At 38.5% G+C, this 27374-nt stretch overlaps 1 protein-coding gene, 1 long non-coding RNA gene and 1 pseudogene across 6 annotated transcripts in view; 2 read left to right on the top strand and 1 right to left on the bottom strand.

Moving 5' to 3' along the window:
• Nucleotides 1–27374, bottom strand: part of Myo9a (myosin IXA) — a 214235-nt gene that overhangs the window by 42977 nt on the left and 143884 nt on the right. For 3 of the 5 annotated variants that reach the window (XM_059268022.1, XM_059268026.1, XM_059268024.1), the window contains 6 exons: nucleotides 24389–24538; nucleotides 22976–23295; nucleotides 20764–22317; nucleotides 17925–18006; nucleotides 17208–17423; nucleotides 3407–3519 (listed from right to left, as the gene is read on the bottom strand). In XM_059268022.1, coding sequence (XP_059124005.1) covers nucleotides 3407–3519; nucleotides 17208–17423; nucleotides 17925–18006; nucleotides 20764–22317; nucleotides 22976–23295; nucleotides 24389–24538 — 2435 coding nt within the window. The remainder of the gene's footprint in view (nucleotides 1–3406; nucleotides 3520–17207; nucleotides 17424–17924; nucleotides 18007–20763; nucleotides 22318–22975; nucleotides 23296–24388; nucleotides 24539–27374) is intronic. The other 2 variants (XM_059268025.1, XM_059268027.1) reach the window with 2 other exon arrangements.
• On the top strand, nucleotides 3572–7198 carry LOC131914588 (large ribosomal subunit protein uL24-like; annotated as a pseudogene).
• Nucleotides 24398–27374, top strand: part of LOC131915085 (uncharacterized) — a 33945-nt gene continuing 30968 nt past the window's right edge. Inside the window, exon 1 of the long non-coding RNA XR_009380257.1 lies at nucleotides 24398–24504. This is a non-coding gene — a long non-coding RNA (uncharacterized LOC131915085). The remainder of the gene's footprint in view (nucleotides 24505–27374) is intronic.

Below are 27374 nucleotides of genomic sequence, written 5' to 3'. Positions count from 1 at the left end.
GTTATCTGGCTGGTCAATTTTGCAAGGAGATCTGATCTTTCCTCAAGAGATGAACAAAGTCCCAAAGATTCTGTGAACCATCTGCTCAAAGAGTATGAGAAATGCTGCAACTGAGCAAAGGAAAAAAGCTGAGGAATTTAAGCATTTAATGTGTAAAATTCATTAAAAAAATAAATACAGGGGGTAGGTTAATAAAGTACTTGTTGCACAAGCATAACAACCTGGTTCAATCCCCAGAACCCATGGGTATGATAAGGTAGGCTTATAGCTCCAGTACTAGGGAGGTGGAGACAGATTGATTCCTGAGATTAGCTGCTGGCCAATCAGACTAGCCAAACCAGCAAGCCCAAGATCTCAGTAAGAGACCTATCACAAAAACACAGTGGCTAGCAATCTGAATGAGGTTGATCTCTGGCCTCCACATATATACACCTGCACTCAAACACATAATCCTGTACATTCATGCATTCACATCTACACACACACACACACACACACACACACACACACACACACACACCCCGAAAAAAATAAACCCAATACATGGCCCACAACTTAAAAATGTTCGGCAAACTTGCCGGTTGGTGGTGACATACACTTTTAATCCCAGCACTCAGGAGGAAGAGGCAAGCAGATCTCTGAATTCAAGGCCAGGCTGGTCTACAGAGTGAGTTCCAGGAAATATATATTAGGTAAACTTAAATCTAGAGCTCTTCTATTTTATCTTTTCCAGAAAATAATTTTATTATTTTCTGCTAAGAATAGAGAGGTTTAGTTGGTCTACATGTGTCTTTCTCAAGTTTACCTACTTGGTTAGTATTCAGCTTTTTATCAACTATTAAGACATTTATGTGTTTGATTTTTGTCTGTTTTTTTTTTTTATCATTTGTGGGTTTGATTATTGGGGCAAATAAAATGAAAATTAAATTTATATATTTAACTACCTCTAATTATATGTCCTTTAGCCTATTGTATCTACTTTTTCAATTCTGATTTGTGGTATAATCTTTTCTGGATTTAAGTCCCTTGTAAATCCCTCTACAGTCTATATAAAACGTTGTCTATAAGAAATAAGGTATGGCCGGGCGGTGGTGGCGCACGCCTTTAATCCCAGCACTCGGGAGGCAGAGCCAGGCGGATCTCCGTGAGTTCGAGGCCAGCCCGGGAAAGGCGCAAAGCTACACAGAGAAACCCTGTCTCGAAAAACCAAAAAAAAAAAAAATAAATAAATAAATAAAAATAAAAATCCCATGAACTCTCTTTGTGTGTGTGTTTGTGTGTGTTTGGGTGTATGCACACAACTGTGCATGCTGATGACATCCCTATGTGTACCAGAGGCCAAAGGAGGATATCAGGTATCCTGCTCTACCACTTCCTGTCTTATTCCTTGAACTTGGAGCCTAAGCTAGAGACTAGCAAGTCCCAGTGATGCTTTGGTCTCTGATCCCTCCACAGTACCAGGTTACCGCTGTGACCATGATCATCCCCTATATATTGTGTATGAGTGTTTTAAAAGCCTGCCATTTATGTATGTGCACTACCAGAATATCTAGTGTCCTTGGGAGTGAGAAGAGGGCATTGGATTCTCTGGAACTGAAGCAAAATAACTGTGAGCCACCTTGTGGGTATTGGGAACTGAAGACAGGTCCTCTGCAAAAGTGCTCGTAACTGCTAAGCCATCTCTTCAGCCCCAGACTTTCTTTGTGGAGTATGTATTTTAATTCAGGTCCTCATTCTTCCAGAGCAGACTTGCTGCAGCTTCACCTTAGCTCCCCACAAGCACTTGTAAAGAGAACAAAATTATTTTTTTCAAAGTATTTTCCTAAACACTTACTGTAGAACATATTACAAGTCAAAAGCTATAAGAGATCAATCTCATCCTATCTAATCTCTCTCCTTTTATAATATATTATTGTAAGTCATATACTGATTAAGAAATGTCCCCCAGGGGCTGGAGAGATGGCTCATCGGTTAAGAGCACTGACTGCACTTCCAGAGGACCCGGGTTCAATTCCCAGCACCCACATGGCAGCTCACAACTGTCTGTAACTCCAGTTCTGGGGGAATCTCACACCTTCACACCAATGCACGCTAAATAAATTATAAAAAGAAAAAAAGAAATTTCCCCCAAATCTTACTGCTATCCACATAAGAAGATAAAGCTCTGTGTGTGTGTATGTATATGTATATGTGTGTGTGTGTGTGTGTGTGTGTGTATACACATATATGAACTATTATATACCTAGTAATACTGTTACTCGAGTATTTCTTAAAAATTAAAGCAAAAGCCTTTGGGCCACAGCAGCCATCTTTCTGTACCTTGCCAAATGACAAACACAGAGGGAAAGAGGAACAGCACCTGCTATGTGTTCTCTAGGCCTTTAAAGAAACATGGAGGTGTTCTTTTGGTCACATACATGTGAATCTATAAAGGGTAATAATGTGAACATAAAAGGAATAAGCACCATTCAAAAAGAAATGCCTCACAAAGTTGCCATGGTAAAACAGGAAGAGTATGTATCACCTAGCCATGGACATCACTGTAAACAAGTAAGATAAGGACCAGATTCTTGCAAAGAGAGCTGATCTGAGGATTGAGCCTATTAAACCCTTTAGGAGAAAGCTTCCTGAAACAGGTGAGGGGAAATGATGAGAAAAAAAAAGGAAGCCAACTGAAGCACCACCTGCTCTACCAAGAGAAGCACACTGTATGAGAACTAACAGAAAGGTTAGTTGAGGGAGCCTATGTCCTAGGAATTCATGGCTTAGTGTACAAAGAGAAATAAAAGACCTAGACTGTAAAATACTTTTTCTTAAAAAGCAAATTGCTTCAATTTAAAAACTCAGTATATAAATCATTAAATAAAATCATCGAAATTAATTACTCCTATTGTAGTACAAATCTTAAAAGGTCTTATTAATTAAAACAAACCCAGGAACCAGATATTGGGGTGAACACTGAAAGATCAGAGAAACAGAACAGGCCACTTGTAACCTCACCTCGCCAACTTCTCAGCTGATCCTGTTTCCTAAAACTGGAAGCCTCAGTGTCCTCATCCAAATGGATCTCAGCTGAACTGCTGCTAGAAGCCTAAAAAAAGCTTAACCAGGCTCTAGTTCCTGGTCCTCACGCCTTATATACCTTTCTGCTTACTGCCATCACTTCCTGGAATTAAAGGGGTGTGTCACCATGCCTGGCTATTTCCAGTGTGGCTTTGAACTCACAGAGATCCACACGGATTTGTGCCTTTGGAATGCTAGGATTAAAGGTGTGTGCCACCATTTTCTGGGCTCTATATCTAGTGGCTGTTCTGTTCTCTGGCCCCAGATAAGTTTATTAGGGTGCACAATATATAGGGGAACACAATATCACCACACTCCTATTATTTCTTTATATACATCATACCTTATGTCCAAATCGGAAGACTTCTGTCTTACTGCCAATTTTGTAATCTCTCCTTGAGACATAGCCTTATGGAGCTTTGTTTGCTCATCAACTGAAGAAAATCGCTGTGATGTCTGTAGGAATTATACATGGGAAAAACTTAAAATCAAATAAACATATGACAGCATGACTGAACTACAACTCAGTAAACATCAGTTCACATTTCCGGACAATTTAGCAAGAATCTCATCTGGTAAGTTAGAAAAATGATGAAGACAAACTCAACACAACACTGAATATTATTTTCTACACCTCTTTTTATTTGTACCTTAAGGTAGAGATCCTTTTTCAAGTTATAGATTATTGTTATATCCATTCAAAGTTTAAAAAGCTAGGTCAGCCGGGTGGTGGTGGCACACACCTTTGATCCCAGCACTCGGGAGGCAGAGACAGGCAGATCTCTGTGAGTTCAAGGCCAGCCTGGTCTAAAGAGCAAGATCCAGGACAGCCAAAGTTACACAGAGAAACCCTGTCTCAAAAAAAAAAAAAAGCCACACAGAAGAAAAACCAAGGATCACCTATGTTCTAAATTATAAACAATTATGTTATTAAACAAGGAATTCAATTTCATTTAGCAATTAATGTACCCCTCTAAGGACGATTTTGTTCTGAGAATTCTTTTTTTTTTTTTTTTCCTGGAGCTGAGGACCGAAACCAAGGCCTTAAGCGCTCTACCACTGAGCTAAATCCCCAACCCCTCTGAGAATTCCTGTTACTTATTCAAGTAATTGTCTTGTATTTCATCTTGTAAAATATCCTTTAGCCTTTTGATATGCTTGACTATGGCACAGAAACAGAAAATAACCAGAGTTGTTATAGACAGATGTCTGTGGCCAATATAGAGTGCATAATATCTGCATCTAAAGCAAAAAAAAAAAAAAAAACCAGACTGACAACAGTTTTTAAGACGTGCTAAGAAACAAAAGAAGTAGGTAACTTATACCTGCCTCAGCTTACTGTCTCAAGGTATTACTAGTTTCTGTGCTGTGACACAGAGAGGGGGAACCCAGGTGAAACTTGCTAGACTCCTTTAGCTGAACATAGGAGGATAAAAGTTCACGGCAACCAAAGTAACTAGTGACCAAATAACAGGGATGCATAACAGAAGAAATCTGGAGATCTAGAAAAGGTTCCCTTTGTGTATTTGGATTAGTACTAATCAATACTTTTATATGTGAAAACAACCCAAGACCAAGGATAGAACCACCTGAAATGATTAAAGGTAAGGTCAGTAATGATGTCAGTGCCCAAAAGTCAGGAACTGAACTCTATGTTGCACAGGCCGCTAAGTACACAGATGAACTTGCCTCAGTAGTCAAGAATAATTACCCTCCAAGTGAGTACTGTTTGGGTCTACTGATTTTGAAAGGGCTAAAAGAATCAACCTGTTTCAAGAACCAAGTTCTGGAACATTACCAGAAAACCATAGCATACAGAATATTAATTGGGAGGGGAAAAAAAAGATACTTCAACCAACCAGAAAAAAAAATCACAATTATAAAAAGAGAAATAGGGGCTGGAGAGATGGCTCAGAGGTTAAGAACACCGACTGCTCTTCCAGAGGTCCTGAGTTCAATTCCCAGCAACCACATGGTGGCTCACAGTCATCTGTAATGAGATCTGGTACCCTCTTCTGTATACATAATAAATAAATAAATCTTTAAAAAAAAAAAAAAAAAAAAAAGAGAAATAGCCGGGTGGTGGTGGCGCACGCCTTTAATCCCAGCATTCGGGAAGCAGAGGCAGGTGGATCTCTATGAGTTCGAGGCCAGCCTGGGCTACCAAGTGAGTTCCAGGAAAGGTGCAAAGCTACACAGAGAAACCCTGTCTCGAAAAACCAAATAAATAAATAAATAAATAAATAAATAAATAAATAAACAAACAAACAAACAAATAAAATTAAATAAATTAAATAAATAAATAAATAAAAATTAAAAAAAAGAGAGAGAAATAAAAAGAAGTAGGAATATGTGTGTAGGGAAAAATGGCTGGCTAAAGAAACTGGTTGGCTAAAAAGTTTGGCTCAGAGATCAGAGCCATCTCTGCCCCTGGCCAACTGACCAGTGAAACCAACCAATCACAGAGCAGGAAAGTAGCACCCTGGCCCTGGAGCCCAGAACCAGGGAAAGAAACACAGCCTGGGTTTGGGACCTGAGCCAGAGAAAGAAACACTTTATCCCCAAATGCAGAACCAAGGAAACATGCCCTGACTCTGAAACCAGTACCAAAGAAACACTCTTGGTCCCTAGAATCAGAGCCAGTGAAAGAAATATGCCCTGGCCTTAGAATTAGTGTTGGAAAGCTAACAAAGGCCAGTGAAAGAAACACAGTTTGGCTCTGAAATCAGGGCCATCTCTGCCCCTAGCCCACAAAACTGACCAATCCCTGGTTGACTCTGTCCCCAAGACATCCTATATAAACCACCCTGCCTGTCAGCTGGGGGCTGTTCTCTCCACCCTGGTAGAGGCAGCTACTCTCCTGGACTCCTACTTCCCAAATCTCTTAAGAGTTTTGGGTGTGAAGATCTTCATTCACTGGAGCAGAGAAGATCCTTGCTGAGACGTCCCATAGTGGACAGAGCGAAGAGGAACTAAACAGAAGATCCTTGCTGAGACGCTTCATAGTAGACAGAGCAAGGGAGAGCTGAAAAAATAACACTTTTCTCCAGAGCTGGAGGAGATTGCTACATTTCTGCAGGGGTTTCCCCTTTTGCAGAGTAAAGCAAAAGAAGCAACATCTCAGGCCATAGAAGCAGAGCTCTACTAGGAAGCCCCTTAAGTGGGGGCTGAGCAAAGCTCAGCTGTAGGGGCTCTCCAGGAGAGGGGCAGGACTGCTATATCCTGCAGGGAGACCATCCCCCACCACGCCAGGCACAGCCTGACTCTCCGGAGCAGTCAGAATACCTTCCCCTCCCTGCTGAGCTGTCCTAGCAGCTCCAGGCCTGACTCTCCATAGCAGTAGGAATACCTTCCCTTCCCGGGCTGAGCTGTCTCATTGCAGCTCCAGCTGTCAGAACTGTCTTAACAGCTCAAGGTGTCACCTGACTTCCCAAGTAGTCAGGATATCTTTCCCCAGAGTTGCAAAACTCACAATGTGATCCTTAACAAGAAGAAAAATTGCTCTTTCCTTTTGCGGCCACTGCTGGATCGCAGCTGCCAAAACGGAAGTTCAATCCCTTCATGACTTCTGACCAAAGTAAGAACCACAAATGGCATTTCAATGCACCTTCTCACATTTGGAGGAAGATCATGTTTTCCCCCTTTCCAAAGAGCTGAGACAGAAGTACAATGTCTCATCTATGCCCATTCGAAAGAATGACGAGGTTCAGGTTGTCCGAGGACACAACAAATGCCAGCAGATTGGCAAAGTGGTCCAAGTGTCCAGGAAGAAATACGTCATCTACATTGAATGAGTGCCTTGAGAAAAGGCTAATGGCACAACTGTCCATGTGGGCATCCACCCCAGCAAGGTGGTTATCACCAAGCTAAAGCTGGACGAAGACCGCCAAAAGATCCTGGAAAGGAAAGCCAAGTCTCGACAAGTAAGAAAGGAGAAGGGCAATTACAAGGAGGAAATGATTGAGAAGACGCAGGAGTAGAAGTGTGTCATACACCGCTTTCATTAAAGACTGCTTAAATAGTAAAAAGAGGAAGAAAAATCAAGCCATGTACACTGACTGAAATGTTACTCAATTAGAAGGATATTAAAATAATAATTATAATTGTACTCTACATAATGAAAAAGGGAAATGGAAAGCAAAAATTTATGTACAAGATTCAAAATTCCAGAGATGAAACCTCAGTATCAGTTTTAAGAAAGAATTCTTCCTGCCACATAATATCTAATTACATTTCTATGAAGTTCTAGAATAGTGAGTAGTAGTTTTTGAGAGTAGTATGAGGGAAATTGAATAGAAACATGAGAAAATTGTTAATGTTACAGAAATCTTGACACTTGAAGCATAGGTTTCATAGTTTTATACATACCCCTCAAAAGAGCAAACTGTTCAATAAAGATCTACAAATGTTACTGTATATACTAGACCTCCATTTATAAATAATGTTACTAAATCAATTATCAAGTCAATAACATGCAATCATACAGTCAATTTTACAAGGATGAAAGATATAACATTTAATATGTGATTTAAAAGAATATACTCACTACCTATAACTATGATCCTCAAAAAAAACATTAAACTCAAATGTCAATCTAACTCTAGAATTACATGGGCTTTTATCTCGTTTTGTTTATGTGTGTGTACATATAGCTTTTTTTCTCAGAAAAAAAATGTAGAGGCTTTATTTTTTGGTTCAAATTTGTAGAGACTGCCAATCAGCAGGTTTACTGTTTAGACTTGTTTGGGGTACAAAATATACATGTTGGCACAGCTATAGAACGGAGCTGAAGATGCTTGGTTATGAGATACAGATGCTGAAGGTACATCAAAATTTCAGCAAAAAAGAAAAAAAGGTATAGACTTGAGAGATCCTCAGTCCATAAAGTGCTTTCCAGACAAGCATGAGGATCTGAGCTCTAGCCCCAGAACCCAAATACATGATGATGATGATGATGATGATGATGATGATGATGACCCAGACAGGATAGTGCGCACTTGTAATCCCAGCACTGGAAGGCAGAGACAGGCTGATCCCTGGGGCCTGCTAGCCAGCCAGCCCCACCAAACTGATGAATTCTGACCCCAATAAAAGACTCTTTTCCACAAAAACTAGTACGGATCACAGCTGAAGATCAACACCTATAGTTAATGGCTAAGTTCCACTCAAGTGCACACAGGCACCAATATGTATGACACACACAAACACAAAAGTACAAGGGGTCCTCAAAAGGCTGAAACTTTGCTGTTCCTAAAGATAGACAGCTATATGGCAATTCGGTAAGGGTATGGTAACTGCGTTCCATGGCTTTAGGAGGATCCATAGAAGCATGAATTCTGTGCTAGGAAATCAGACCAGAGAAGAACTATACTTCGGACTGAGAAGGCCTTTTCTTCTGATATTTGAACTATAAGCCTAAATATTTTTTTTTCTTTCTCTGTAGAAGAAAAAAGAAGAGGAAGTGGCCTAGCATGATGCCATGAATTGAAAAAAAATTAAACAACTGCCTAGAGATATTTCATCTAGGTGGACTCTGATCCAACTGGGCCAGTGACTGCTGATGCAGAAAATCCTTTTGAGGAGGTGGGCTCTACCACATCAGGGTCATCCACTAAGGCCTCTTATACGGAAACCATAACCACCAAGCCACTGCTGGTGCTGGTCCTAGAAGATGTCTTTACACACGTACTTTTCAATTGTTTTCTTGTGTATGAGTGTGGGTTTGTGCGGTGAGAGCAGTGTCTGGGGATGTGTCATGTTTCTGGAGCTGGAATTACAATCAGTGGTAAGTAGCCTGACATAGGTGTTGGGAACTGAACATGGGTTTTATGCAAGAGCAGTACAAGAACTATTAAGTCATCTTTCCAGTTGCATTATTTTGTTTTATTTTTCAAAACAGGGTTTCTCTGTGTAACAGCCCTGGCTGTCCTGGAACCAGCCCCATTATTTTAAGTCAGGGTCTCACTATGTAGCCCTTGCTGGCATAGAACTCACTACATAAGCCAGGCTGGCCTGGAACTCACAGAGATCCACCTGTCTCTGCTTCCTGATTGCTGGAAGTAAAGGTGTGTATCACTCCTGGTACCTCTTATATTTCTGGTATCTTGTAAAAGCTATTTTAAATGATGGCACACATTTACAATTTGTAAATTGTAGAAATGTAGAGGAAACTCAAGACAAAATGGCCCCATATTCCCAAACAAGTAAATTGCTAGAGGAGGGAAAAGGTAATATTTAAGCTATGCAACCTATAAATTCCTTAAGTTGCTTAAATATATAGTGACAGTCTCAAAAAACTATCAAACAAGAATAAAAATACACAAGACCTAGTAAACAATTACAAATAAGAATGCATGCAGTCGAGTGGTGGTGGCGCATGCCTTTAATCCCAGCACTGAGGAGGCAGAGGCAGGCGGATCTCTGTGAGTTCAAGGCCAGCCTGGTCTACAGAGCGAGTTCCAGGAAAGTTCCAAAGCTACACAGAGAAACCCTGTCTCAAAAAAAACAAAAAAAAAAACAAAACAAAACAAAAAAAATGCATGCAAACTTCAAATTACCCAGACAGAAAAACTGACACATAGTGACACATAATCCCAGAAATTCTTACAGTTTTACCACAAACATATGCCTAGAATAAAGTCAATTTAACAAAACTGTTGAAGAATGAAGGATAAAATTGGCAGCAGCCACATGATTACAAGTAACTGCAGAAAAAAAAAGGTCTACCTCAAGCATGAAAACATAAAAGAGAAGCTAAGCATAGTGGCTCATACCTGGAATCTCAGTTTTGGTGACTGCTGTGAATTTGACCAGCCTTAGCTAGAGAGCAAGACTTCAGCCTCAGGAAATAAAGGAAAGGATCTAACTGTTAAAGCCATTGCTTCTAGAGGAAAATAAGTTTGCAAAAGGATGGGAAGAAGTTCCCTTTGGAGAACGTGTTATAAAGAGAAAGCACTCAAAAACACAGAATCTAAAAAGTTATAAGAGAAGGAGAGTAAAACATTGCTCCAATCACCAAACAAGAACTGGCTTTCCATAAGGGAATTATTTTGGTACACTGATAAGAGATGAGGTTCAAAAGTTTTTATCATGTAAACCAACCCAAATACACAAAATGAATAAATGAATAAAACATACAACACTTACACAAAGGTACAATAATAAAGCAAACGTGTATCAAGTCAGAACCAAAATAAGACTCAAAACACCTCAGTCATAATAATCCCTAACAGGTGTGTGGGTATTACCCCAATGGGCACATCTTGTCTGAAAGCTAGCACTGCAGTTCTGAGGGTTCATAGCTGAGTAGGACTTCTGATACTCTACCTCAGCAGCATGCACAGCACCTTCTAACACTATGAAAGCAAGCTGGCAAGGGGAAAGTTTTCTGCTCCACAGGAGAGAGGACATATCTGGTACTGTAAATTTGGTCAAGAACCCATGGCTGAGAGGCAGAGGCAGGAGGATCTTGGTGAGTTTAAGGCCAGCCTGGTCCTACCAAGTTACAATCTGGCTCTATCTACACAATAAAAACCTGTCTCCCCAAAAAATTAAAAAAGAAAAAAAAAGACTGAGGTCACAGGTGAGTGAAGACTTCACTGTCTTTCAGCTAAACTGACAAAACACTCAATTGCATTTTAAATATTTGTTTATTTCCATAGACAACTGCTATTCTCATTCTTAATCAAAGAAGCTTCTCTTTGCAGTGAACAGTGGTGATTAAAGAGTCTCCTTGCCACTCACTTAAGAGGCTTAGAACAAATGATAGTTGACAGCTCAACCCTGAACAAGACATTTACAACATCCTATCTAAGAGTCAAAGAACATTACAGAAGGAGCAGCACTTCATAAGGAGGAGGGCTGTAAAATGCTCTCCTCAAGGCATGCCATCTACCACTGCAAACATGATCTTATGGTAGCAGCAGTTGCCTGCACTGGGCTGTCAACCACCTATCAGAGATGGGAGGGGTTTATGGGGTTCAATCCCTCCATGCTGAACCACTTGCAAATGACAGGTTCTAAGGAAGGCACAGTCATTGTCTTCTGTAATGCACAAAGTAGTTCCAAAACTTGGGGCCACAAAGACAGTCCTGGTTAAAATCAGTGGGCTACAAAACAAAAAGGCATGGATGTAGAAAGGAGCCTATAAGTAGGAAGGTGGGACTGGTGGTAGAAGAGGTGGGAGGTAGGTAAATAAAGGTGGGTACTGAGTAAATATGTATGAACTATGAACAAATGAATGTAACCAATTAAAAAAAAAGATAAAATTTACTTAAAAAAAAAAAACTTACAAGGTACCAAAGAAGGAAAGAAAACAAAATTTTAACTGGGAAAATAATAAAAGATATAAAATAAATATAAAAAAGGATGCAAAAATCATCAGAGGTAAAACAAGATAGGCAAAGAAGGAGGAAAAAAAATACAACAAAACAAAACAAAACAATCACTAATACCTGAAGTTCCTAAACAATAGAAACAAAATAGTGAAACTTGGCTAATAAATATCATAAAGGTAACTTTTCAAAAGACAAAGGTAAGACAAGAATTTATAGAAAGAGCCTAGCCGGGCGGTGGTGGCGCACGCCTTTAATCCCAGCACTCGGGAGGCAGAGCCAGGCGGATCTCTGTGAGTTCGAGGCCAGCCTGGGCTACCAAATGAGTTCCAGGAAAGGCGCAAAACTACACAGAGAAACCCTGCCTCGAAAAACCGGAAAAAAAAAAAAAAGAAAAAAGAAAGAGCCTAGTGTAAGGTATAATGGATCCCTAAGCTATAATGATCAACCTGAAATCATATCCTATACTTGAAAGAAAAAAAAATCTGAGGACTTCCAAACTAAAAGATCAAATAACTCACAGTGAATTGAATTGGAATAGCAATAGACAACACTACATAAAGATAACAATAAAACATCATTTTCAAAAAACTCAGGGACAGCAATGGATGAACCACTGACTTAAAATCTGAATCATAGATTTATTAATTAAAACATTTTATTTTACTTTATGTATGTGAATGTTTTGCTTGTATGCATGCTATGTGCACACTGTACATGTCTGTAGGATCTCCTGGAACTGGGGTTATGGATGGTTGGGAGCCACCATGTAGGCACAAGAACAACCAGTGCTCTTAACTGCTGAGGCATTTCTACAGTCCCTGGGTCATGGACTTAACATGTTGTCAAGATGGATCCTCAAATATCAAGGCTACAGAAAGAAGTCAGATAACTGAGTATCTTTAAGTCCTTCCTAACAACTGGCTGCTAGAAAAGTTTCCTCTAAGCAAGTAAATTTAGTAGATCAAATGTGAACACAAAGTTGGGATTTAGAGCAAAAAAAAAAAAAAAAATTAAATTACATGTTCTGACAAAGAAAAAAAAAGGCTCCCAAAACAAATATAAAGAAGATGAGGAGAGCAAAATGATTGATAGTTGTGCTGCAGGTATGAATTAATTAGGTATTACTTATTGAAAACTGACTAAGTTGGATATGGTGGTATATTCCTATAAAAAATAAAAACAGTTATAATTGACCTATTAAATCAATAAATAAAAATTTGACTCACCCATGAAAGAAAAATACTTCCAAATTTATTCAAATTAGGACTCAACTATACTTTATAGAAAACATCTAAGTGAAGATAATAAAGGGCTAAGCAAAGGTATATCAAGTAAATGCAAGTGATAAGGAAAGAGAAATATACTACTAACAAGAACTAAAGATAAAAAGCATTAATAGAGTGCTTCTTTAAATACTAAAAGCCACAATTAAGAAGGAATTGAAGATTTATCCTACCATTCTCAGCCTGAGACAGGTGAGTATACAAAACATAATGAAGATATTGAAGACAACATAACAAAGAGGGTAGACATTGTGGGTATATTTTGAAACTATACACTCTGAACAGAGTACTTTGTAATCAAATACTTGTGTGGCATATTCACAAACACTGACCATATTAGATAACAAAGAAAACATTAATACATTCCACTAATTTACAAGTATTACAGATATAAACATAAAAGCAGAAACCAATGATGTGGAAAAATAAAAATGTCAGCATAATAAATAAAAATTCTACTTTGGAAAAGGTGAGATAGACAAGGAGTAGTACTCTAATTTGAAATTGGCATGGCTCTCAAAGGTTTTGGATCTCAAGGCAACAGTGTTCAGACATAGGGCTTATGGAAGATAGAAGGTGACTACATCATTAGAGAGAGCTCTGACCTCATCAATGGATCAGTCCATTAATAAATTCATAATGTGATGGCAGATCTAGTGGGAAAAACTAGGTTAGTGGGTCATGCCTTGGAAAGGTACACTCCCTATTTAGCTACCACAAAGGATATACTGCCTCCTCACAGAACCAAAGCAACAGAGCCAATTATCTATGTAGTCTACTTCAGGTAATTTTGTTATAATTATGGGAATCTAGAATACGGCTAACTTAAAAATAAATACAGATAAAATAAGAAATAGTCAAGTGGGTATAGTGGCACAGGCCTTTAATACCAGCAGTCAGGAAGCAGAGCTCTTTTTCTTTGTCAGACCATGTAATATAATATAGGGATTTCTAGGATTTCCAGGCCAGCATAGTCTACTACAGCAAGTTTCAGCCCAGCCAGGCTATAGTGAGACACTGTCTTAAAAGGAAGGGGGAAGAGAGGTAATCACTCAAACACAATGCTTTTTTTTAAAAAAAAATTTTAAGAAACCATGTTCCAGACTTCTATGTAAATATTTAAAGTTGGATGAAATGAATAACTTTGTAAACAACAAAAAACGAAATTTACAAAAATGTATTGCATTAAGGAATACGCTTTAAAAGACAAACTTCCCTAAAGAAAGAAAGAAAGAAAACTTAGCAAGGAACTATGCCACAATAGCATATTTTTAGGTGGTTTAAATCTGGGTAATGGCAGAAAAACAACTATACATAACAATGTAGGTTTCCTTTACTAATCTCACAGATAAGAAATATAAACAATTTTACTAATTCACCATCTAGAAGACATACTGAAAAACTAAACATGGAAACAGAAACTCATCTTTAAAATGTAGCTCAGTAGAGTATGTTCTTTTTCTCTTCTTGGGTAAATACCAATGTGATTGACACACAAACCAAGGGAGAATAGCACATAGGGTATTTAAACTGCAGTTTGAAATACAAGTTTTACAAAAAAGCATGAAAGTCACAGAGGCAGGAAACTATAACTCCTGCCTACCTTTCCCTACAGCATCAACAATTATTAATTAAACATCTTAAGACATAATGTTTATCTCAAATTCCCTTTGGATGGTTAATCTAAAATTGTTTTTAATTCTGTAAGATCAGTAACTTTACAACTAAAAAGGCCATTTCTGCTAAGAATTAACGCCATGCTCCATAGTTAGCAAATACTGGTGATAACACCTTTTTGTCCAGGGGGGGAAAAACCCAGTTTTTAGAAATTCATGTGCCCAATAAACTCAAATCCACCTTTTAAAAAAAATGTGTATTTTGAGAATGTAATAAATTCCCCTTATAAACAGTAAGATTCAACATTATAGTTTCAGAAAATTTAGAATATGACACATTTTCAGGATCAACAGATACATTTTAAAACCACTCCTCCCCTCCCCTCCACACCCCCATTCCAGTAAGTATCTACTAGCTTATTCTACAAAGCAAAGCTGCTTCATGCAAGCATCCACTAGAAACCAGCGCCACCACCTGTTCCTAAAACAGGATAGTAAGAAAGCTAGAGGTGACTAACAAACACACTGTACAGGAAGGTGCTCTACAACTACCGGCATGCAGTGACTGTCAAGCAGGTGAACAGAGGCTACAACACCAAAAGGAGCCAAAAGCTCCAAGCAGAAAGCCTAACTTCCTGGTTCATCCCAGCAAGAGTTCCCAGTGTGAATAGTATTCTCTATCACCAAAAGAACTAGGATTGTTACAAAAGAAACTCTCAGGAACAAAGTAGCAGTTATAAAGTGCTAAGTTCTTCTATAAATACATCTATATAAACTAGATAAAGCTGTATTTTTCAGTAAGATTTTTTTGTTCCATTATATAATTTTAACTATTATATATATGTTTAACTATATATATGTATGTATTTCATTATACATAACTCAAATATAGGGCACCTTTATAATAGTTACTAATCCTACAGTCAAGAGATCTGAGTTCTACCTATACACATTAACAGAGCAGTACAGATCACTTCCAACTTCTACAGTCTTCATGTTTATAACTCATTTTGTTTTATCAGGGAACATGTCATGCATTTTTTTTTTGTCTTTGTTTTGTCCTCCACAGAATATCAACATTACTACTTAAAACTAAGTCTAGCCTTCCACAAGAGATAAATACAATCAGAATATTTTAGAAATTTGGAGAAATTCTAACTGGGTCTAAACATGTTTACATCTTATAACAGTTCAAAACTCAAATATGTAATGACCCAAAGACCATCATAAAAATCTTCCAAAGTGAATAGATATTAAAGATTGAGAGCCAATTTATATGGGAAATTAACTATTTCATCAGCTATAATGTTTGAGTTCCTCTTAGATTTATTAGGTCTCTATACTATTCATTTCCTAGAACAATCAGAGAACACAATGTGTATGTGTATTTCTACTTTTTCTAGACAGGGTCTCACTATGGAACCCTGGATGGCCTGACCTGACACTTCATATGTAGAACAAAGTGGCCTCTGTCATCCAAGAGCTAGGATTAAAAGCATAAGTAACCATGTCTCGCTATATGTTTTTCAGGTTTTTTTTTTTTTTTTTTTAGACTTCTTTTTGAGTTTCTCAGTAAATCTGGAGCTTAGCCACTTGGTAAAGCTGCCTACCCACAGAGACCCTAGGATCCTCCTATTTCTACCTCTCATCTCTGAGATTAAAGGCACATACTAGCATACTTGGGTTTTTACATGGATGCTAGGTGTCTAAACTCAGGACCTTGAGCAGCAAGAACTTTACGTACTAAGCCATTATCCCAGCCCCAAGAATGAAACCTTTTACCCTAAGATATATACAAATACAATCAAGCATGCAATATGTTGAACCCAATTTTGGTCCAGAAAATAAAGTTATATTCTAAACCAAAATGAGTATAGTTTTATTCAAACTCAACTTCAATGTTATAATTCCTGATTAATACAAATTCACACCATACACATCCTTCTGTTTGTCTGGGTTGGTCCAGGATGACACATTTTGTTCACTAAATCACAGATGTCTGCGCTTTGGTGGAGATCAGGCCAGAGCCTTGCATGCACATGCTTGTTTCCTTTAGTGTTTTTAAGACAAGGTTTTGCTTTCTGGTCTAGCCTGGCGTTCTTTCAACTATTTAAGCTCATGTTGGTATCAAACTATGGCAATTCTTGTGTTTTAGCCTTCTAAATACACAACTACATCCATCTTTGAGACATCTTGGAGACATGGTCTCACTGTATATAGTTCAAGCTGGCTTTGAACTTGAGATAACTGTGTTCCACCATGCCCAATTAAATTTTATAAAGTGCACATTTCTTTTCTACTGAACATAAAGGAGAGCATAGCAACTTTAAACCTTCCCCTACCCCTAATTTTTAAATGAATAATCTTTCAGTTAAAGTCAGAATTTATTTAAAAAGTATCTTACTCTATATACCAGGCCAATAAACTCTCACTTTAGTAAGTCAAACATAGCTCATTGCCCAGCTCTGCATATTTATTAGAAATGCCTTGCCCATTTTCATCTTGTTGTCTGTGATTGCTTTCACATGATAGTGGTCAAGTTAGGTAGCTGTAAAGCAACAGAGACTACGATCTACAAAGTCTAAAATATTTATTATCTGGCCCTTTATAAAAATAAAAAACTAAGGATTCCTAAGGACCTTTTAAAGTAAAATAGTCAACATTTCTACATCAGTGCTAATTTAAATCATCTTAATTTTGCCTAATTTATCATTTGATATATATAGTTAAAGTGCCCCTTATTTGAGTACTGTTAAATTAGACTTAGCTTTTGTTACTGTGTTCACTGAGGCTTCTCATGTACAAGCCATTACATGGAAAAAAGCTGTGAAGGTTAGCTTTAGATTAGCAAAGACTACTCCAAGAAGATCTGCTTGCTGTTTTATTTTTCTTATTGCTGCAAAAATTACCATTTCGGAGTCACTGTGAGAGGCCTGACCCAGGCTGGATACAGGCCCTAGCTCAGAGTGAGAAGCTTGGTCAAGGGAGAGAAGGGGCTCAATAATGTCATCGTAATCATCTTCCTCTGTATCCCCCTCCCCATCGGCAAAAGTACCTCTAGTCAAGAAATCGGAGCGCGTCCGCGCCATTCGAGCTTTCTTTTTATGGGCCGGTCTGGCAACCTGCTTGACCAAATGATAAAACAAATAACACAACAATGTTTTGTTTTGTAATTTGGGAGAAGACGCCAATGAAAGAGGGCTCATGAATGTCTGGAAACTTCCCTCCACCCCACCATGCCCTGTCTACTAGCAGAAGTAACAGGGATGACCAAAGAGAATCCATACACATTACTGTGAACAACAGATAACAATGGACGCTAAGTCTACACTGTTCTCCATAGTGAACTAAGTCACTGTTCACTGCCACAGGTCTCACTAGACACCTGAACAAACTGTCCTTTTTTGCCTTAGTGACTTCTTTCTTTTATATAATTTGTATTTTTGGATACCATTCCTTGCCTAGTACACACCTTCCTAATTATAAAAAGGCTTAGTCTACAGCTTCTTTCTCTAAAATCATCTGTGAATAAATGGGTAGATATGGTGTTCTACCTACAAAAATGGTAACTTCCAAAATAATGTACACCTATTGAAATTAAAAGATAAACAGAATATAATACTTACCTCTCGTTGGCCCGGCCCTGCTAACTTAGATTTCCAAGCTGGTTCATCTTGTTTGTGGACTTGAGGATTTTCACTATGTACACTTTAAATAAAATAAACAGGATTACATCTCAATTTCTAGCAGATATTCCACTGAAGTATTCCTAAAGCATATTAAGAATTTTGTTTTGTTTTTGTTTTTTGAGACAATGTCTCCTTATGTAGCCCTGGCTATCCTGGAACTCATCAAGAAGATCAGGCTTGCCTTAGAAATGTTCCTGCCTCTGCCTACTGAGTGTTGGGATTAAAGGCATGTGCTACCACACACAGCTATGAATTGTCAAAGAAACCTAGCAAATTCTAAAAATAATTCCATATCTTAGTTAATTCCAAAATTGGACTTATTATACTTATCTTCATAGTTTCTATGTGTGTATGTATGTGTATTTGTGTATGCAGGTGTGTGCACATGCATGTATGTAAGCAGTTGCACATGTCTGTGTGTTATTCTGTGGAAGCCAGAGGACAACACTAGATGTCCTACTGTGTTATTTATCTGTCTTGTTACCATTAGACAGGATCTCTCACTGAACCTAGAGCTTACTTTTTTTGGCTACACTGACTGGCCAGCAATCTCCAGTAATGCTCTGTCTCCTGGTCTCAATGCTCCTGGCCTCCAGAACTAGGGTTACAGTATGAGCAGACAAACTCAGCTTTAATGTGGATTCTAAAGATCCAAACTCATGTCTTCATGCTGTGCTTATCCACTGAGCCACCTCCCAAGTCCCCAGATTTTTTTTATTCTTACACAATCAATACTATAATCAAGAATCTACATGCATGATGAATATGATAATCATAAGGTACATTACACTATGCTGGCATATTTTTAAGAAAGGCAGCAACAAAATTAGTTAAGAACCAAAGTGAATTCAATAATGAGAAAATAAAAATTCTAAATCCCTCACATCTTTAGGATACTTGTCTTTTGAGACAGGGTTTCTCTGTGTAGCTTTGCGCCTTTTCTGGATCTCGCTCTGTAGACCAGGGTGGCCTCGAACTCACAGAGAGTTTGATTAAAGGCGTGTGCCACCACCACCCGGCTAGGATACTTGTCTTAAAAAGACTTTTCATATAATCATTTTATATATGATAGTAATAAGGATCTTGTTTTACTTTGGGATGGTTCCTATTGGTTAGAAAAAAAAAATCACTTCCTGAACTCTTCTAAGTTTTCATTCACTATCTTAACTTTAAAACTTGAGGCGCCAGTTGGTGGTGGTGGTGGTGGTGGTGGTGGTGGTGGTGGTGGTGGCTCACGCCTTTAATCCCAGCACTCGGGAGGCAGAGCCAGGAGGATCTCTGTGAGTTCAAGGCCAGCCTGGGCTACAGAGCGAGATCCAGAAAAGTTCCAGGAAAGGCGCAAAGCTACACAGGGAAACCCTGTCTCGAAAAAACAAAAAAAAAAACAACAACACCAAAAAAAATATAAATAAATAAAACTTGAGGCAATGTAAAATAATACTAACAATGGCAGGATATGAATTGTCATTAAGTAAAATGAAGTATTCTACAAACAATACAGATACTGTAGTGTTGGCTTGGAGAACATTTAATTTTGTCTGAAAAATTCAAGGACAGGACTGCTTTATTATTAAATTCTACGTAGAAATAGAGTGTCAGAATCTGATGATAATTTGAACAGTACCTAGAATTTTGTGGCACTAATTATTTTGATTAATTCAGTATTATGAGTTTTAAAATTCATCTTTAAGATTATAAACTCCTTGCAAATCATGACTTAACTACTAGCATCAGACCAGTTCAAACAGACAATAACTTACAACACTAGTTGATAAGTTAATTGCTTTTCCATTAGAAAAATTTTACTTCATAAAGAGTTGTAAGAAGTTATCTTGGACTGGGGAGAGAACTCAGTGAATACTAGCTGTGTAAGTCTGACGCTTGATAAACATGTATGATGCTCTAGGTTTGATCCCAAGCATCAGAATTAAAAAAACTAAACAACACACAAAAAGAAAACCCTAAACCAGAAAACAGCTCCTCATGACTGACATGAGTTAAGATGCTTTTCTCATGGTTATCATCACTTAAAGGAAACACCTAAATTATAAAAACAAAAGAATTCCCACTTAAAATAGATGCCTAAAGTAGTTTGACTCTTAGAAACGTAAGCTAAATCTGGGAATAGTGGCACATCCCTTTAGCAGTCCTAGCAGGCAGGCAGATATATGTGAGTTCAAGATCAGTCTGGTCCACATAGCAAGTTCCAGGCCAGTGTGGGCTACAAGGTAAGAAACTGTCTCAAAAATACAAAACAAAACAAAAAGCCTATAAAGTAGAAGGCAGTTGCCATCAACTGGGGAAAGGGAAAAGAGCTGGCTAGTGAGTGAGTTTTAGTACTACAAGATGAAAAAGATCTATGTATAACAACTTCTATACAACTAGTATTACTGTATCATACACTTAAATTTTATGATAAAAGACATTAATGAAGACAATAAATGGGCCAATAGCTGAGACAAAATATGCTAAGTTCTGAAAAGTCTCATAATAACCAGTTTGGATCACTCCACTTCACAGCTTTACTGCAACCAGCACATGCAGAATGCCTGGAACATTGACAAGCACCCTTTGCAAATGCTTTTTCAATTAATGAGGAAGAATAATACCAAAAAAAAAAAAATTCAAAGATTCCTAGGATATAACTACTACACAGAGAAAAATCACTGATTAGAGCAGCATGTATGTAGACAAGAATGGAACACAAAGAAAAGCACTTCAACAAACTACTCTAGGAAACTCCCTACTTAACACATAAAATACAAATTTCACTTACAGTGGAATAATCATATTGTCTTTTGGTGTGAAGAAAATGGCTCTTGAACTTCCCCCTCTGGAAGGGTCATCAGATCTGTGGCCATAAGAGTGAGCTGACCTAAAGTGTTCTCTTTCTGTAATGCGGTTATTAGAGAGTTTACAGGCAGCATTATGTTGGGTGCCTACTCTTTCTGTCTTGGGTAATTCCTTGACAGTCCTAGATTGGCATGGGCTTCCTTTTCTTTCAAAGAACAGGGTGACAGGTCGGTCTTTCGGAGGTAAATGAATGGAGGGACTACCTCTTTTAGTGACTGCTGATGGGAAACCTGGTACAGCAGCTTCTCCCTTACTTGGGGTATTCTGGATATGCAGAGAAGATGGCCTCTCTACTCTTTGTCTTGACTGATAAGAGGATGGTGCCTGCTCAATTGTCTTGAAGGCTTGACGCTCCTTCTCTAAAATGTCTGTCTGCTGACGAATCTGTTCCATCATTTCTTTTTCATTCTGCTGCTGTAACTGCTTTTGCCTTTTCTCCTTTTCAGTATTCAGCTTTTCTAACTTCTTAAGCACAGTACAAGAAGCATCTGTATTCAATTCATCTCTGAAGAACTGACACTTCCTGGTTTCCCTGTTGATATCTGGAGAAAAAGCTGTATTCAAAGTGGCTTCTCTTTCCAGCAGTTTGTTTCTCTGGATACTTGTGTCTGGTTGGGAACTTGTTTTCAGAGGTTCTTGATGGGGAATATAAAAAAATGTAGGCAGACTACTGGAAACAAAGGAGTCTCTCAGCTGGGGTTTACAAGTGACAGGTTCAGAACTGCAGACCAGCTTTGCCTTTGCAGTCCCATTCTTCAACTGCTCTGAGTCACAGGGTGCTCCTTTGCCAGTCACTGCAGAGCCAGTCTCATTTGAGGCACTGAGGGCATTGTCTTGTGAATCGAATTTTGGATTGGTAGGTATACTGGGTGATGAAATTTTCAATTTATTACCCTCATCTAAAATAAGGGACTCTGGTTTGCCCTTTAGGCTCTCCTCACAGGTCAGAAGTTCTAAGCTCCCTTGTGAGCTCTCACTATCAGGTGTGCCCTGCGGAGACTGCAGGCCTTCAGGCATCAATTCTGTAGACCATCTACGTTCCTCTGAAGGAGACACACCACCAAGAGAACGGACTTTCAGCAATTCTAAGCTAAATATAGCTTGTTCCAATTCTCTCATTCTCCGACTTTCTCTTTTGGCCCGACCTACTTTTTTCTGATGGAGATCCTCCAAGGACTTGGGTCTCTGTCTTACAATCACTTCTCCCTGCAAGTCTGTACCACTTTGGCTTCTGCCTCTCTCCTGTTGCTTGTCTGGGGACTCCTTTGAGAAATCCATTGAACTCTCACGGCTAATTCGATTACTCTCTATCACAGATTTACATTCCTCTATGGCCTTCACTCTGTTGTCAAAAGAACGATCCTCCCACTCAGAAGGGTCTGAGCCCTGTATTTCTAGATTTCCACATGCCTTGATATGTACCAATCCATGCTCTAGTTTTGTTTCTTTCAGCCTTTGCTCTTTTAAAGCTTTATACCTATACAAAAATAGACAAAGTGGATTATAGACAGCTCTTGGTTACCAATGAAGAGAATTTAATTTACTAAAATATTTTAATAGAAATACTTTTTTGAGGAGGAACCTTGCTATCCTTAACTATGTTCAAAGTTGACCTTAAATTTCAGGCTCAAGTAATCCTCTTGTCTTAGTCCCCTATTTAGTAGGACTAGTAAGTACCATTGTACTCATCTATATATTTCTAAAACTAACTTCATTGTACTAGTTCAAATTATCCTCTTCTTTATATGAATAATTCCTAACTGGAATTAGCCTTGACAAAATGTTAACTGAACTAAAGATCCATTAATAGCATTACTTTAATATAGTACAATGGAGATCAATGTTCTCAGTGTAAAAAAAGAAGTTGAATATTTCCAAATTTGTAAGATCAAACCAAATGTGCAAGTTTTTTCTTAGCAGTTATAACCACAGGTCATGGAGGTTTCCAACCTGATTTAATTCAATGAACATTTATTTAACTTCTGCTATTGCCCAGACAATTCAATTAGAACTGGTAGAAATTCATCACACTCTAGTGATAAAAAACATAACTGATAATAAAAGTATTAAAGCAAAGGTTTAAATTAAGGACCAATGAAAACAGAAGAACCAACTGCTTTATTAACATAGAGTACCTTTGTCTTGCTCTGAATCCTCTATATGTTGATTGTAAAAGGATAATTTTGTTCCTTTGTTCTTTGTACTTCTTACTTTGCCTGTAGCTCCTCCACTTTGCCTGTATACAGGTAGCAGCCCTGTGCCTGCACCTACACAGTTCCCTCCATCTCTGCTGGATAATGATAGCTGCAGCTCGTAACTCCAAGTATCGCTGTCTCTCTAAGTGAGCACGCCAGGAAGCTTGGAGAAGGGAAGCTGCACTAGCCATAATGAAAGCATCTTTTTGCACAGCCGCATTTCTGACTTGCTTCTGATTTAGGTAATTCCTCCAGAAACGCTAAGGGAAAAAAGAAAATGGCTGTCAAGTTATCACTCATTTCACAGAAAAGGTAAAAAAGGCTAAATTTCTGTCTTAGCACTTTAAGTATATAAGCAACTAACTTGTTGGTAGTTTAAAATAATAATAATAATAATAATAATAATAATAATAATAATAATAATAATAATAATTAGCCCTTTCTATGCTGCCCCTGAGTTGTGTTGATGCTCTGATGGTCCTGGTTTGGTTTCCTCTGTAACCTGCTGTTGTGCCCACAGAAGGCACTGCTGCTGCAGGTGTAATGGAAATTAGTACTGCTTTATAAGAGGTGCTTAAAATCACCTCTTCTAAGACCTCAATGCTTTAACAGATGGTATCCAAAAAGTTGTCAAAGCCTTAAGCAAGTGCCATGCCCATCTTTGTGGACTTATATCCAACTAATGAGCCTATGCATGTCGAGTTGATGGAGGCCCATTATGCTAAGCACTAAACCAATATTATTAAAGTTGATGACAACAAAAAACTAGGAGAATGCAAAGGCCTCTGCAAAAACTCATCAAGGGGAAAAAAAATTCCATCAAGTAGTGGTTGATGATTAAGCAAAAATAGCCTCAGGTAAAGCTATTATCCAAGAATACTTCAAATGTAAGCTAATAAGCAAAAACTTGGCTCTTTAGAAAATAAATAAAAAAATTTTTTTTGCTTATCAAAACTAGCCAACCTGGTCTATACAGCAAGTTCCAGGACATGCTCCAAAGCTACACAGAGAAACCCTGTCGTGAAAACCGCACTACAAACTAATTAGTAAGTTCTGTATTTATTTATTTATTTATCTATCTATTTATTTATGACAGGGTCTTTCTATTGTAGCTCTGACTGTCCTGGAATTCTATGTAGACAAGCTGGAAGGCTGACCTTGAACTCCCAGGGTATTACCCGCAGTTACATGCAAGGTAATCTGTTGGGTGTTACAAGCATTTAAGAAATGAATATGATTCATTTTCATCTCTAAAGTTTCATTATTATTTAAGTGTTTCACAGTAAAATGGTTCTGGTTACTAAATTAAGGTCAAAAATCACTCTCACACAAAGAATCCTCTTCTCATCCCACCTGGATAATAACAGATGCCTGTCTCAAATGGAGGAACTGCTGCCTACAGAGCAAGACCCTAAACCACTGCTGCAACACAATGATTCTGCGAAGCACTTCCTGATGAAGCAGATCTTGTAAGTGCTGTCGTTCATGTTCCTTTAGGAAAACCTATGAGAAGGACAAAAACAAGAGATAAACCTTAAGAAGAAATGAGAACTATTCATGAATTATTGTTTCCGGGGCAAGTTTCTCTTTCAGAGAAGAACACATATAATGGCAGACATGCAAATAAAGTACTAATAAATAGTTCTAGCACCTCGACTAATCAATAATCTCAAACTGGGAAAATGAGAAAATGTATCAAGTTTCCATTGTCAAACACTGCTATATTACTGCTTCTCATCTGGAAAAATCATTGCTATAAAAGACCAGTATATCACTAGTTAATATGTCAAAATTTTTTAAAAGTTTCGAATAAGGGAAAAACTGAGAACTGCAGATCTTAAAAAGTGAGTATAACCTAAAGGAACCAACAATATCTATTTGAAATCTAGTATGCATTAAAGGCTTCTTACTCCCCAGAGTCAAAAGCAGATATATACAAAGTATAAATCTAAAGTATAAAGACATATCTCTTTGAAACAGAACTTATGGTTCATCTTTAGGAGTGGGCAGACATTATATATCAAGAGTTAAAGAATAAACTACTATGTGTGGACTGGAGACAGAAGATCGTACCTGAGCAATAAAAGGAGTTAGAAACACTAATGCACCTCAGACAACTGAATTACTCTTCATAAAGTACTGTTAAATATCATGAAGCTAAAATGGGGAAGTGTTTTTTTTTGTCTTGTGTTGTGTGACAGATGCTCGCGTAGCCCAGGCTAGCCTTAAACTTCTATGCAGCTGAGAATAATCTTGACTGTGTGATTCTCCTGCCGCTGCTTTCTAGTGCTGGGAATATAGGCATGCAATACTACTTCCCAGACAATATGGAGGATCAGACAGTGTGAGTGAGGAAGATACATAAATTTTTTTAAAGATTTATTTATTATGTATACAGTGTTCTGCCTGAATATATGCCTGCACACTAAAAGAGGGCACCAACTCTCATTACAGATGGTTGTGAGCCACCATGTGGTTGCTGGGAATTGAAATCAGGACCCCTGGAAGAGCAGCCAGGGCTCTTACCCTCTAAGCATCTCTCCAGCCCCAAGATATATAAATTTAATGGGGGGGGGGGTCTATTGGGATTATATTTAAGCATGAGGTCAATATAAAGAAAGTACCATTTTTATGTGATTTTAATAAATGGCTAAAATAAGTGTGGGAGCCCATTTTCAGGTTCCTAGTGGCTTTACCCAGCAGGTCTACATAGAGAGGATGATTGGACCACAGGCCTGAGTGCAGGTGTCTGAGATGGTCTGCACTTGGCTGTGCTGGGAGGAGGTCTTTTGCTCCACTCCTTGGCGTTTCTATACATACCTTAGGACAGAGACCGTCAGGACTCGCTGGAATAGGTTCCAGGCCCTCTCGAGGCTATCCTATATTTTCTATCTGTTATCTCCACAATCTAAATCCTTCTATCTAATATTTCCTGCTGCTTGCAGAGAACCGAGCAAGCAGGACCTCACAGGCGGAGCTGAAGGCTGGCCCTCAAAGCTCCAGACCATCCATGAAGACATGAATTTGTGTTTTTAGATGACCACAGTGCCCTAACCCAGGGCAAATATTCCAGTATGATCTTTTTGAGCTGTCAGCTCTGATCATTTACGGCCCCAAAAGTGTAATGACAATAGTAACCCAGACCACTGCAATGCTTCTCGGTACTGTCTCCCCCAACTTACTCACCTTCCTTCTCTTTATCTTTCTCCCCTGCGCTCCTCGCCCTTTTCCTCTTCTCCTTCCTCTTCCTATTCCCCTTCACTTCTTCTTCCTCTTCCTTGACCTCTTCCCCACTCTGTCTCTTGCTCTCACTGTTTTTTCCCCCCATACCGTCTGTCACTCATGAATCTATACAGATCTTTGTTCACTGATATAGTATGGTAACTGTCCCTCTTCTTATGTGCAGATTTTCATGCAGAAAACTAAATCTCTACCTGGGCATTGTAGTACACACCTATAATTAGAGCCTTCAAGAAGTTGAAGCAGGAGAATCCTGAGTTTGAGGCCACCCTCGGATATACAGTGATACTCTACCTCAAAAGCAACAAAAGAAAAAAAAAAACCAAAAAACTAAACTTTTCCAAGTTATTATTGGAGATGTTAAATTATGCAAGTAATATATAACTACATATAATCATATTAACTAGAAAATATAAATTATCAAGAAGTAACAGGGAAAACAGACTGGACAACATTGCAGGAAAATTCTCTAAGTTTCAAGTAAAAAAAAATTTGTATTAAAAGTATGTGCCACCTCCTCCCCACTAAAAAGTCAGGTAGAGTGCTTGCCCAACACAAGTAAAGCATTGGATTTAATCTCCACTACTATCTAAAAAAAAATTCCAATCCAATGTACAGAATGTAGCTTCTGGCTGCCCCCCCCAATAATGCACGGGTGGTGTACAAGCAAGGACAGGTGGCAGGCATGGGTATGGGAACATAGGAAAGAGAATGAAGCCGAGATGTAATGGAGAACAGAATCCAGTAAGCAAAGTGATGGTCAAGAAGCCTCCTCCTGACACCCTCCCACAAGGTCTGCTGGCAGGCCCCTCCCTGGTGCCACTAGTGAGAATGAATGTCAATATCACCTGGTGGTCTTGCTCTCTGGACACTGGAGCAGAGGGGAAAGGAGAGAAAGAGGAAACAAAAGAAGAGGAAACGAAAAAAGAAAGAAAAGAAAAGGCCCTAGGGTCAGTTAGGAGGGTTCACTGGGTAAAAGTGCTTGGCATGTAAGCATAAGAACCTGAGTTTCATCTTATAAACCTAAGATAGAAGGAGAACCAACTTCTGAAAACTGGTTGTCTTGCATGGGTGTGCTAGCATTCACACATTACTAATA

This window comes from Peromyscus eremicus, chromosome 7, assembly GCF_949786415.1.
Source record: "Peromyscus eremicus chromosome 7, PerEre_H2_v1, whole genome shotgun sequence".
Classification (NCBI taxonomy): domain Eukaryota; kingdom Metazoa; phylum Chordata; class Mammalia; order Rodentia; family Cricetidae; genus Peromyscus; species Peromyscus eremicus.
Note: the sequence above shows the minus strand (reverse complement) of the source record. Positions and strands in the feature narration are given on the sequence as shown.